Consider the following 14,673-nt stretch of genomic DNA (forward strand, 5'->3'; position numbering starts at 1 on the left):
GGAAAGAGATGTACATGCAGTTGGTAATATAAGCAACATATTTACTAGTAACAATTGTATATATTTTTCTTAATATTCGCTATCAGTAATGAAATCATGTTAGAGAAATTGATAAGGACAAATACCCTTTAGTGTTTTCAGTTCATGAACCACCTATGCAGAGGAAAATACCCCAGGCCACTGTGTTTCCTCTCCCTAAAAATAAAATGATTTAGGTTAATGCTTGCTGGTCCCCACTCTGTCATTGTATTCTCAACCTAGAACCTGGAGCAATGGATCTATACTGCATAGGTGGATCCACAATGGATAGGAAAAATGAGGAATGGGAAAATAAATTATAGCATTCTCCTCAATATTTTGAAGCTATAGTTGGAAAAATAACATCATATTTTAAAAGATTTTTTTTTAATATTTAGACTTCTTCCATTCAGCAGACATTGCAAAGGCTGTCAAATAATGTAATATGAACTTTAAAAAACAAAAAAATGCAGAGTCACAATTTTTTCGTTATTTGAAAGCAATATGGTTTAATGGGAGAAGCACAGGAAAGTAAACTATGAGGACACATTCGTTTAGTCTGAAATCTGTGATTAACTATGTGATCTTGATAAAATCATCTTTATCCCATGATTACTTCATTTGTGAAATAAGAATAATCCCATAGGCCACAATGAGATATTCGTTTAAAGCACAAAAATATATGCATGAGAATACCTTATAAAATGGGACACCTTCCCTCCCTCCCTCCCTCCCTCCCTTCCTCCCTTCCTCCCTTCCTTCTTTCCTTCCCTCCCTTCTTCCCTCCTTCTTTCCCTCCCCTGTAATCTAGTGATAAAAGTTGAGGACTCTTTTTAGAACTCTGACAACAGGCTTAACTTTCTGAATAACTTCAGGTTTTTTCTTTAAAAAAGCAGAGGGTCATTGCTTCTTATTAATCTCACTAGAATTATTTAAATAACTTTGGATACATCAAGTAAAGCAATTTAAAATCCAAGTAAAGGTGTTCAGTGAAATAAAAAAAGAATGCTGTGATTATGCCTCAGATATACTCAGTCTGATTACAGTGAATATTCCTCACCATAATAGTCTTTTTTTTTTTTTGACAAAGAAAGATGAGTTTACTTCCAAAATATAACAAAGCAAACAGGAATCTTACAAATCTCTTTAATGGCATCCTAATGATACAATACATAATTAAAGGACCAAACAACAAACCTATTAATAAGGAAAACAATTTCAAGAAGAAAGAACAACATAAAATTTGAGCCCTGAAGTCAAAATATCTGCTTAAGAAATGATCACATATTATGTGTTCAATGTTTTTATTTTTCACATATTCCAGAACTATTTAATTTTTTTTTTTTTTTTTTTTTCCTTGCGTTATGCGGGCCTCTCACTGTTGTGGCCTCTCCCATTTGCGGAGCACAGGCTCCGGACGCGCAGGCTCAGTGGCCATGGCTCACGGGCCCAGCCGCTCCGCGGCATGTGGGATCTTCCCGAAACGGGGCACGAACCCGCGTCTCCTGCATCGGCAGGCGGACTCTCAAGCACTGCGCCACCAGGGAAGCCCGAGAACTATTTAATTTAAATGAGTAAGAATGTACTATGAAATGTTAGTTCATGGTTTTTAAAAGTGTATTTTTATTTTTCTGTTATTATAGCCATGAATCTTCAATCTAAAATGTCCACATTCTGTTGTTTTAATACATATTAATTCCCATTATGGCACTTTGTAAAAATCCAGGTCTTCTTAGCATTCTAAATAAACAGTCATACAATTCACACAGTATTGATTTTAGTGTCTTCTCAGAAAGCAGATCACAGCAAGAAGCATCTGATGTGTTTTATAAATTCACCCTTTGGCTAGTCTATTTGTCTTTGTAAAGGATGGATGTATAATTTAAAAAGAAAAGGTGTGCTTTAGTGGAAAGATCACTAGGCTTGAATTCAGAAAACTCTTGTTTGATCCCTGGCATTACCACTTATTAGCTCTGACCCCAGGTCAAGCTCTTCACCTTGCTGAATCACAATTTCAGCAACTATATAATGGGAATTGAAATGACTTATATCAAATGCTTTGAATAAAAATCAGCAAATAAATTGTGAGACAGTATCTAGTTTATAGTAGATGTACAATTAGTACTTGATGATTTGGCCTGAAGATGACTCAGAAGACCTAGATTCTAATCACATGATTTTCCTGAATCTTTATATAAAGTTTGACAGATATTTATCATATATGAATGTATTAATTTGTTAGGGCTTCTATAACAAAATACTCCAGGCTGGGTGGCTGAAACACAGATTTATTTTCTCATAGTTCTGGAAGCTGAAAATTTAAGATGAAGGTGTTGACAGGTTCAGTTTCTCCTGAGGCCTCTCTTCTTGGCTTGCTGATCGCCACCTTCTTGCTGTGTTTTCACGTGCTTTTTCTCTATGTTCTCTATGACATCAGACCTCTGATGTCTTTCCCTCTTCTTATAAGGACACTAGTTGCATTGGATTAGAGCCTACCCGTATGACCTCATTTAACCTTAGTTACCTCTTTAAAGGCCCTATTTTCAAATGTAGTTACATTCTGAGGTGTGCTGGGTGTTAGGACTTAAACTTATGAATCTTAGGGAGACACAACTCAGCCCATAACAATAGGCCTTAATTTTATCTGTAAAATCAAGTTTGTCTCGTTACGTTATATTTGTTCTCGTTTTACACATGAAGGCTCAGGAAATTTTTCTAGGCTATGGAGGCCAGTGGAATGGTTCTAGTACTGAGCCAATGTTTTGAAGAGACTAAATTACAGAGAAAACCACAAGCTTTCTCCTTTGGTTCTTGATATCAGGTGGTAGTTCAGGGATCTCCTGCATTGTGACCAGTGAAAATAAAGAGCAAGGCTCACATTCAGTGGGTTCAAAAGGGTGAGTCAATAACTTGGGAGCATCTGTAAATGGATTAGAGCCTAACTGTGGAATTCAGCCAGTATTCCCTTGTTGGACACTGAAGGAGTGGATTGTCTAAATGACAATAGCAACAGCATCCTCCTGGAATAGGAAAGGCATTTTGGTTGAAAGTAAGAGTAGATGCCAGTTAAGAACAGAAGTTGAGTGGTAGGAATCAGAGAAGGGTCCTTTCTCTTTTACTGTCCCTGGCTTTGATTTTTCTTTAAATGATTGTTTCCTGAATATCTGAATACCATGCAGCCACCCAATTCACATATGCTGTCTGTCCAAGGCAATGGGAATACAAAGCTATGTTGGACCATTTTCAGGTGCCAGACTACTACCCCTGAATGAGTAATTCCCAAGGAGCTTTTCATTTTGTAAGGTTTATTCAGTAAGATTGTTGTGTCCTGCCCACGGATTTATAGTACCATTTATTTCAGAGGTGGTTTTTTGGCAACAGATAGCTTTATATACTATACACAAGGAAAAATATATTAATATGGTTCACAGTAAGAAATATGAGATCATATTTCTTGGTCAAAGACATTTTATCTCCAAGACCGTGTCAATAATACAAATCCACATGTTCAAATCCCTGGGGGCTAGTTTCTGCTTTTTATCTCTATTCTTAGATAACAAAACATCATACAAAACAAAATAAAACAAAAATCAAAACAAAATAGACCTATTTTATTATATATTTTTATAGAAGTATAAAAAGACAACACATTTAGTTGAACATGTTTATTTTTATTCCAGAAACAAGCTGGCTTAATACTTATCTCACGTTCTAATGAACACATGTAAGATGTCACAACAGAATTTACTGCATAAGTTTTCCAGCCAGTGGATGTGAACAGTAGAGCAAAATAACACTCATGTAATACACTTGTACCTGTATACACTATGTTTTTCATTCATTCATTCATTCATTCATTGGTACATACACTAGTTTATTCATTAACCCAACAATAGAAAAATCATTTGTTGCCAGGCACTATACTAGGCACTAGGGCTATAAAATGAAGGTATAAGGTTACTATCTTCAAGCAGGTCATAATCGAGTGCTACTAAAGTTATCCATCAAATCCTTTTTAATTACTGAGGATAAAAAATAATACTAATGAAATTTCACTTTGGAGACTGGGGGCATTAGAAGTGTTTCAGGTGATGTGAAGCCATGACATAGCTTGAAGGGAGTTGACTGACTGTACAGAAACAGAAAAGTGTCTCGGGGTTACTAAGGACCATTTCTTGGTTACTAGTCTAGCATCTGTCTCAGATACCTCATGCCTATTGAGATTTTAGCACCCATAAAAAACTTAAGAATCATGTCGGCTCAGCACTTAGTGCTTCTTTGAGTTAAACAAAAGAGGGTGGGAGGCATGTGAGTAGGACGCTGGTTTAATGATTCCTATGTTCATGGAAACATAATATGATTTTTTTTGAAGAGGAGGAGCAATCCTTAGATATGTGGAGACTAGTAATTATCAGTGGTGGACATTTTGAATAAACATAGTCAGTAAATTTATGCAATATTTAACTTCTCTCCTAGAAATAAAATATTAGTTGAAGTATTTATTAGAGTAGAAGTATTTCCAATTTAGACAGAAGGTTGATAGCTTCATTAAAATATTATTTATTTAACTCTGTGTGATTTATTACAATTTTCATATATGTTTTGGGGTATAAACACTGTAAAATAGTTTTGAAAGATGAAATTAACACTTCACAGTGTACTATATTTAAATTAGTACTGAATTTATACTGAAAAGGAAGAATCAATTCAGTAACTCAGAGGAGTTTCAATGTACAGATTCTAAGTGTTTTTGTTCTCCCTATATTCTGTCCCTAGCAGAAGTTTAATGCAAAATTAAAATATTCATACTATATATTATATGAAATCATATCATAAAAACTACCTGAAAAATCTTTATTAATCATAGAAAGTGTGTTATTTTTGGGGAGGGTATCCCTGACCAATAGTTTAAAAGCAAACTTCACATGTGACAATATATTTAAAAGTACAATAAATGTCTCCTTAAACAATTTTAAAATCATAGAATTAGAGTACAAGTTTTTTTAATTGAGAACAGAATGGGTCTTTGAGGCTAATGTTGTTCAATCCTTGCATTTTATGGATGGTGAAACAAAGGCCTGGAAAAACTATATGAGTTGTCACATAGCTATTTAGTGTCAGGGTTGGTACCAAAATCCAGTACCATCAAATAAAAAGTCTCATGCTTTTTCATTTGTCTTGGTTATGGATTGATTATTTGCAAATAACTGAAGCACCCTCAGAGAAAGGGAGGAGAATCTCACCCAATACAAGTGAAAGACACACAGCTGGACTTGAGGTCTGTGCGTGCCATTCCCTCTCTTGCCCATTCTCATCTATGTTTCCTCTGAATTCCCACTCCTTTTTAGTTGCCACTTTCCTTGGCAAGGCTCATTTCAGAATGTTTCTACATTCTGAAAAGACTAGTTTGCACATGTCAGAAAATTGATTCTGAACAGAGAAGCCATTCTCTCATATGGTGCTTTGTGTGAATTAGGAAATGGTGCCCCTCCAGGGCAATACAGACTTGTGGGCCAGTGCACCACACTAGCCAGTGGCTGTGGCCTGCTTCTCCGTGAGCACACAACACTCAGGCCCAACACCATCTGCCTGACTCATTTTTGGTGTCTCCATTCCAAGTCCTGATTGGTCCTACTTGTATCAAATGTTGTCTTAGTTTACAAGGTGTTAAGTATGACAAAGAACCCCAAACTTATCACATATATACTTGAGAAGCAAAGGACAGTTGAAGTTTAATATAGGGAATCTGGCCTTACACTTGCCGTCTCTTTTCATGTATTAGACCCCTAGTATAATCGTCAATCTAGGTCTCAAGCTGTAAGAGGTCCTAGGCAGAGCTAATAACTTTCAACTGTGTACCCAGGGATAGTCTGCAATCAGACAGCCCAATGACAGCTGGCTTCATCCATTTGGCCTTGCCTTTGGAAGTATTTTTAAAAATGTAATCTCACCAGAATACAAGGTCTTTTGAGCATTTTAGGTAACCTCCACCTCATCAAGTTCAAAATACAATGTTACCAATGCAAAAGAACATTTTTAAAATTTGATGTCATGTAAGCAGTTTCTTCTGTTGCCAGTGTCATTGGCAATAGACAATTCCTGAAATTGAGTCACTGAATTAAACTACTTATTTAAGAGCTCTATGATGGTCTGTGAGGGGTGGCATCAGGAACCAGATTTGACAATGTTGAAGAGGTGTCCACCTCAGGTCCAACTGTTATAGGCAGAGGACGGGAAGAGGGGGTCAGCTCGCATATAAAGCTGTCTCTTATGAGGTGTAGGGAGGTAATCAAGTCTGGCCAAAGATAGTATTCTATTAAACCACATTGCTTCATTATCGGCCATTAGATATAGAAACATATCATGGTACATATTCCTTATAAAAGGGATCTCAACATATTACCAAATATAATCAGAAGAGACAAAATATGCAACTTTAGCATTTTATTTTTGACTAAGATAAATTTAACCACTAGGTTTCATAAACATTAAATTATCATATTTACCCTTTTAGAAGATACTTTTGAAGCTATTTTGACTTCCACTAAAGCAGTATCAGCACATTAAAAAAACAAAAAAATTTTGTTGGTCATCACTTCCCTTTCTTTGTCCAAAGCAGTGATCTCTCATAGACTCACTTTCCACTGACCCTGAATCTAGCCTCACAATCCTTCCCCTGACGTCCATTCATTGTCAGTTAATTGGAGTTAGTACTCTAGATGAAAACTGTTTCTCATTCCACTGGTAAACTCAACTTCCTAAGAGCAAAGACCTTGTCCTACCTACCTTCATATCCCAATGCCAGCATATTACCTGCATAACAGCAACACTCATTATATAGTTACAAATGGATACATGGCCCGGGAATTGTAAAAATAGTTTTTCACAAGCAGGTAATTCTCAGAAGAAAATATACAGTTGCCAAAATCACAAGCAAAAATATATTTAACTTCATTAATTAAAGATCTTTGGAGAAATAAATTTTGGCCAGATTGACAAATATCTTTTGAAAAGTAATAATATTCAATGTTGGTGATAATGAGGGGAAACAAATACATATACTACAGGTAAGAATATAACTTTTTATAGCTTTTCTAAATGGAAATTAGTTTACAAAAAGAAAATCATAAGAACAGGAATACTTTGACTTAGAAATTCGACCTGTGAAACTACACTTCATTAAAATAGATATTTGTGCAATGTTTTAGATATAAGGAATTTTGTTCCAATGTAATATAAAAAATTTTGAAATAATTTTATTAACAGTCAGGGGTTGGTTACATAACATTTGATGGCCTTTTTATATAATATTATTTATATCACTCATACACAGTATACAGCTATTAAAATGATACAAAAGTGTACTTATCAATATGGACAATTGTTTAGTATATACTGTTAAGTGAAAAATAAAGATTGCAAAAAAAAGTAATAAGTAAAGTACTTATCATAGTTCTAATTCATAGAACTAGAACTAGAACATATCATAGTTCATAGTTCTATTTTGTAAATATATGTGTGAATGTGCATAAGCCCCAGTAAAAGGATCTAGAAACACCAACATGTTAACATTTGCAACCTCTTGACAGGTAAGATAATGGGATTGCCTTTTGCTTTTTTGTTTTGCTTTGTTTTGTTTACGTGTATATCTTTCTCGCTAATGATCACAAATTGCTTTAGTAATAAAAAAAGAAATTTTTAATATTTAAAAAATTACTTTCTAGAGAAGTTCATTTTTTTTTCTTGATATATTCTCCTATAGTAAGCAGAACATTGTAAATCATTCCATTGATCATTCTTTTTGAGAATAACAATTTCAGCATCCAAACATTAGAAACCCTCCCTAAGGACTTCAGTCTCTGCATTTGGAGCATCAGTCTTAAATCTCGCCCTTTATTCACATATTATTTTCTCTTTTTTTCTGTCTCTCATTCCTTCTCTCTCCCTGAATCTTTCAAGGTATACATGTGAGTCCATTATACTTAGCTTAGGTTCTCAGTGTTGGTTTTTTTTTTTTCTTATAAAAATCCATACTTGGGCTTCCCTGGTGGCGCAGTGGTTGGCAGTCCGCCTGCCGATGCAGGGGACGCGGGTTCGTGCCCCGGTCCGGGAAGATCCCACATGCTGCGGAGCGGCTGAGCCCGTGAGCCATGGCCGCTGAGCTTGCGCGTCCGGAGCCTGTGCTCCGCGGCGGGAGAGGGCACAACGGTGAGAGGCCCAAATGGAAAAATACAGAACAGTTTTAAAGGAGTTGAAAAGATGCAATTAACATAGCATACTTATATCAAGATTGTGACTTATATCAATCATGTAAGTCACACTAAGATGAATAAGATCTTTACCCACCAAAATTGATTTAATAAGTTAAAACAAAAAGAACCTGGGATGTCAAGTTCATCTGCCCCATCATACTTCTCTATTGTGTACTTACTAAAGAACAGAGCAGAACCTTTGCATTAAGTATGTTCATAGAGGTAATCAGGATATTTTCAAAGTATTTAATGACAGAGACAAAGCAGGAACTGACCATTTAGAAGGAGGCCCACTACTTTGTTGTGTATATACCCATTAGTTGCTCTATCTTAGAGGTCTGACTGGGACATCCAGGGTAGAGACCAGAGTGACTAGTGGGGGCCCTCAGGAGGTTCAGGACAGTGGCTGTTTGCCAAACCAGGTGAAAGATTCCAACATTTTAACTGGTGTGGCAGTCTCAGCCCTGGAGAAAATAAATCAAAATACTGTTGGATGTCTTCTGCTCTAGGGAAGAATATAATAATGGTCAGAACAGCTCTCCTTTTACAATGGAACTTTGTCTGTGGTAGATTTTTTGTTAATCTCATGAAAGTGAAAACTTCCAAATCTACTTGGACAATTAAAAAATGAAGAAATTCCAAATGCAGACAACTGAAATCAAATATAAACATTATAAGAATGCAGCTTATATATTGTTGGACAGAGGAAAAAGGAAGAGGCCAGTAGGATAACTCTCTGTCTGGGCTTTGATAATGAGAAAATCGGAAGTTTCTACTTATTTTAAAAGAAAACAATAACAGAAAAATGAGTCATCTAATTGTAGTCACATTTATGAAGTGTCCATATATGAACTAAAAATGTGTATGAGGACATTTTTAATAATTTGTTCTCCTCTTTTAGCTTTCCTTATTGGAAAAGGCTGGATTTGGAGGTGTTCTTCTGTATATTGATCCTTGTGATTTACCAAAGACTGCAACTCTTAGCTATGATACCTTTATGGTGTCTCTGAATCCAGGAGGAGACCCTTCTACACCTGGTTATCCAAGTATTGGTAAGTTCATTATTAATCTTTATTATTCTTGTAAACACTACAAGGTTATAATTTATAAGTACACTCTACCTAAAGTAATCAAAGGATAATAAAGTTGAAGAATTCTTAGCACTCCATATTTTTAAAAGTGAATGTTTTATCTTCCCAAAATTGTAGACTACCCATTTGTTGGAATAAAACTTGCTAAAAAGCCTGCAATACATTTTTGTCTCAATAACAAGAGAAAACATTTTATGTGTTATTATTGATTGACTGATAAGATAAATTAACACCATGTGGGACGAGTACTCTATGTAGGTGGAAAGCACGTGTACATACCTAGAAGTATGAAATGTCTGCTGCTTTGGAGTTGTTACAACTTTAAGTCCAGAGTCGAGGGGTACACGTGCTCAAGTCAGGTGACTAAAGCATTGGGAAATGATGCTGGAAAGGAATGGAGTTGACACAATCAAATTGTCTGGCTCCCTAAAAGAAGGGATCTCATTGGTTTGTCTAGCCACTGGCAGCATAGACATGGTCATTTTGCATCAAACATCCTTTTCTTTCCCAGCAACCTGTGTTCATTATAGTGGGAATCATGTGGCAAAGGTAAAAACAACTGTGATTTTGGCAGGTGCTCACTGTACCATTGATTCTCAGTCTAATGTGTCATTGACAAATATTCTTTTTAAACAGATTTGGCAGAGGAAAACTCTTTGGACCTCCTTCCATTGTGATACTAACCCATTAACCATGATACTTCAGTCAGGAATTAAGCTAACAAAAAATTCATGTAATTATCCATGTGTTCCATCAATATTTTTCCTTGTTTTCAACAAGATATTACAAAAGACTAATAATATCTTACTTAAGTCTAACTGTCCTTTATATATATTAACATTACCAATCAATTAATAACTTTTTCCAAGAAGGAAGTAAACTCAGTCAAATATGACTATAATTTATGAATTTTGTTGGTCTACTGAGTACTGCTTTGTCTTTTAAATTACCCCTTTAATAATCCATGTAAGAATCTGTACTTTGTACAGTCCGCTCTCTCTTAATTACAGTTTTGAAATTAAAATTAGTAGGTATCCATCTACAATTCTTAGGCATCACCAAAAATATCAGTTGAGCTCTCTCATTTGCAAATGCTCTAATTATCTTTGGTTTTAATGCCTCAGCATCAGGAGGTTGCATATGGCAGCTAACTCTGTATGGTAAATCAGTGGTCTGCAATGCTACTGAAAAGCAGATACTTTATGAATACTCTGCTTAAGTGGTAAGTTGCCCCGTTGGCAACAGTTACTCTTTATATATTTTTGGCTCAGGTCATTTAATAAAAGTAGAATTCAGTCATATCTAGCGAAGTGCTGGCCAGTGTCTTGAGGATCTGAGAATGTTTTTTTTTTTTAATTAATTTAATTTTTTATTTCGAAACAATTTCAACTCACAAAAATGTTTCAAATATAGTATGTATAGAATCCTTATATCTTTATCCCAGCATCCTCTAATATTATGTACATCTTCTTTGGAAAAATGTCTATTCAGACTGTCTGCCCATTTTTTGAATTGGTTCGTTTAGTTTTTTATTGTTGTGTTGTATGGGTCCTTTATATACTTTGGATATTAACCCCTTATCAGATATATGGTTTGCAAAAATCTTCTCTCATTCAGTACGTTGCCTTTACATTTTGATGATGGTTTCCTTCACGCAGTATCTTTTTAGTTTAACATTGTCCCATTTGTTTATTTTTGCTTTTGTTTCCTTTGCTTTTAGAGTCAGATCCACAAAAAAATATTTGTTAAGACTGATGTCAGTGAGATTACCACCAACATTTTCTCTAAGGAATTGTATGGTTTCAGGTCTTACATTCAAATCCTTAATGCATTTTGAGTTAATTTTTGTGTATGGTGTAAGAAGTGGTCTAGTTTCATTATTCTGCATGTGGGTGTTCAGTTTTCCCAACACCATTTATGAAAGAGACTATACTTTCCCCATTGTATGTTCTTTGCTCCTTTGCTGTAACTTAATTGTCCATATATGTATGGGTTTATTTCTGGGTTCTCAGTTTTGTTCCATTGATGTCTGTGTATGTTTTGGTGCAAGTACCATACTATTTTGACTGCCATAGCTTGGTAGTATAGTTCAAAATCGGGACGCATGATACCTCCAGCTTTGTCCTTCTTTCTCAAGTTTGTTTTGGCTATTCAGGGTTTTTTGTGTTTCATGGAAATTTTAAAATTATTTGTCCTTTTTCTGTGAAATAAGTCATTGGAATTTTGATAGAAATTGCATTGAAGCTGTAGATTGCTTTATGTAATATGGACGTCTTAACAATATTAATTATTCCAATCCATGAGCACAGAATATTTTTTCATTTATATGTCTTTTTGTTTCATCAGTGTCTTACAGTTTTCAGTGTGCAAATACTTCACCTACTTGGTTAAATTTATTCCTAGTTATTTTATTCTTTTGATGTAATTGTAAATGGGATTGTTAACTTCTCTTTCTGATAGTTTGTTATTAGTGTGTAGAAATGCCACAGATTTCTGTATATTGATTTTGTATCCTGTAGCTTTACTGAATTTATTTATTAGTTCTCACATCTTTTTGGTGGGGTATTCAGGGTTTTCTATGTATAATATAATGTCATCTGCAAATAGTGACAGTTTCATTTCTGTGTCCAGATTTGAGTGTCTTTTATTTCTTTTCTTGCCTAATTGCTGTGGCTAGCAGTTTCAATACTATGTTGAATAAAAGTAGCAAGAGAGGGCATCCTTGTCTTATTCCTGAGTTTAGAGGAAAAGCTGTCAGTTTTTCATCATTGAGTATGTTATTATCTGTGAAATTGTCATATATGGACTTTACTATGTTGAGGTATATTCCCTCTATACCCACTTTATTGACAGTTAAATGAGGGTTGTATTTTGTCAAATGCTTTTTCTGCATCTGTTGAGATGATCATATGATTTTGATCCTTCATTTTGTTAATGGGATGTATCACATGGATTGTTTTATAGATGTTGAATCATCCTTGTTTCCCTGGAATAAATCACACTTGATCATGATGTACAATTTTTAATGTATTGTTGGATTTGATTTGCTAATAGTTCATTGAGGTTTGTATCTGTGGTTATTAGTGATAGTGGCATGCAAATTTCCTTTTTTGTGGTGTCCTTGTCTGGTTTTAATATCAGGGTAATGCTGGCTTTGTAAAATGCTTTGGAAGGTTTCCCTCGTCCTCAATTTTTTGGGAAGAAAAGTATTGTCATCTGTGAAGATTTTGTGTTAACTTTGAGAGAAGAATAGGTATTAAATCTTCTTTGGGTGTTTTGTAGAGTTTGCCAGTGAAGCCATCTGGTCCTTGGCTTTTGTTTGTTGTGAGATTTTTGATTTCTGTTTCAATCTCCTTACTAGTAATTGCTCTGTTCAGATTTTCTATTTCTTCATGATTCAGTCTTGGAAAATTTTATGTTTCTAGGAATTTATCCATTTCTTTTAGGTTGTCACACTGTTGGCATATAATTATTTGTAGTAGTCTCATTTGATCCTTCACATTTATGTGGTTACATTTGTAACTTCTCTTTCATTTATGATTTTATTTATTTGAGTCCTCTCTTTTTCTCTTGGTTAGTCTAGCTAAAGTTTTGTTGATTTTATCATTTCAAATTACCAGCTCTTAGTTTCATTTATCTTTCCTATTTTCTTTTTTAGTCTCACTTTCATTTATTTCCATCTTATCTTTATTATTCCCTTCCTTCTGCTAATTGTGGTCTTCACTTATTCTTCTTTTTCTAGATCCTTTAGGTGTAAAGTTAGATTGCTTATTTGGGATTTTTTTGTTGTTTCATTATTATGAACTTCCCTCTTAGAACAATTTTTGCTGCATCCCATAGATTTGGTTATGTCATATTTCTGTTTTCATTTGTCTGTAGGTATTTTTTTGATTTCTCCAAAGACCCCTTGGTTGTTCAGTAACATATTTTTAATCTCCACATTTTTGTGGTTTTTTTCCTTTTTTTTTTTCATGATAGATTTCTAGTTTCATACCATTGTGATTGGAGAAGATTTTTCTTGAATTTATTGAGACTCATTTTGCGACCTAACATGTGATCTATCCAGGAAAATGTTTCATGTGTACTTAAGAAGAATGCATATTCTCCTGCTTTTGGATGGAATGCTCTATAGCTATTAAGTCCCTCTGGTCCACTGTGTTGTTTAAATATGATGTTTCCTTATGGATTTTTTTGTCTGGATGGTGTATCCATTGATGTAAGTAAGGTGTTAAAGTCCCCTACTATTATTGCATTGCTTTCAAATTCTCCCTTTAAGTCCATTAATATTTGCTTTTATATCTTGGTGCTCCTCTGTTGGGTGCATATACATTTATAAATGTTGTATCTTCCTGCTGGATTGACCTGTTTATCATCATGTAATACTCTTCTTTGTCTTTTCTTACAGTCTTTGTTTTAAAGTCTATTTTTGTCTAATATGAGTATAACTACTCCAGCTTTCTTTTCATTTCCATTTGCATGGAATATATTTTTCCGTTCCTTCACTTTCTGTCTGTGTGTGTCCTTTCTTATGAAATGAGTCTCTTATAGGTGGTAAATAAATGGGTCTTGTTTTTTATCCATTCTGACACTCTGTCTTTTGATTGGCTGCTTTAGTTTACTTACATTTAAAGTAATTATTGATGGAATGTACTTATTGCCATTTTGTTGTTTTATGTTTTTTTCTCTTTCTTTTTATCTCTTTCCTTGTGTATTGGTGGTTTTCTTTAGTGTTATAGTTAGATTTCTTTCTTGTTTTCCTTTGTGTATTTACTATATATTTTTTCCTCGTGGTTTCTGTGAGGTTCACATATAACATTTTTGAGTGTTGCCTGTTTTAAGTTGGTAGCTACTTAAACTTGAACACATTCCAAAATTTTGTCTTTTTACTTCCCCCCACCACACACACACATTTTACATTTTTGATGATACATTTTACATCATTTTATTTTATGCATTCCTTAACTATTATAATTTTAGTTAATTTTACTTTTTTCTTGTGATCTTTATGTTTGCTCTATAAGTGATTTTTTTTACTACCTTTATTGTATATTTGTGTTTTCCAATAAGATTTTTTTCTTTAGTATATTTTCTTATTACTAACTAATGCCATTTCTTTTCAGCTTAAAGAAATCCCTTTAATATTTCTTTCAGGGCCAGTTTAGTGGTGATGAATTCCTTTAGATATCAAAGGAAAGTCTTGATCTCTCCTTTAATTCTGAATGATAACTTTGCTGGGTAGAGAATTCTGGGTTAGAGGATTTTTCCTTTCCACATGATGGATATGTCATGCCACTCCTTTCTGGCCTGTAAGG

At 34.5% G+C, this 14,673-nt stretch overlaps 1 protein-coding gene across 1 annotated transcript in view; it reads left to right on the plus strand.

Annotated features, from left to right (window-relative positions):
• Positions 1–14,673, plus strand: part of NAALADL2 (N-acetylated alpha-linked acidic dipeptidase like 2) — a 903,327-nt gene that overhangs the window by 343,762 nt on the left and 544,892 nt on the right. The window contains exon 6 of the mRNA XM_007454970.1: positions 9,172–9,322. Coding sequence (XP_007455032.1) covers positions 9,172–9,322 — 151 coding nt within the window. The remainder of the gene's footprint in view (positions 1–9,171; positions 9,323–14,673) is intronic.

This window comes from Lipotes vexillifer, unplaced genomic scaffold (assembly GCF_000442215.2).
Source record: "Lipotes vexillifer unplaced genomic scaffold, Lipotes_vexillifer_v1.1 scaffold487, whole genome shotgun sequence".
Lineage (NCBI taxonomy): Eukaryota > Metazoa > Chordata > Mammalia > Artiodactyla > Lipotidae > Lipotes > Lipotes vexillifer.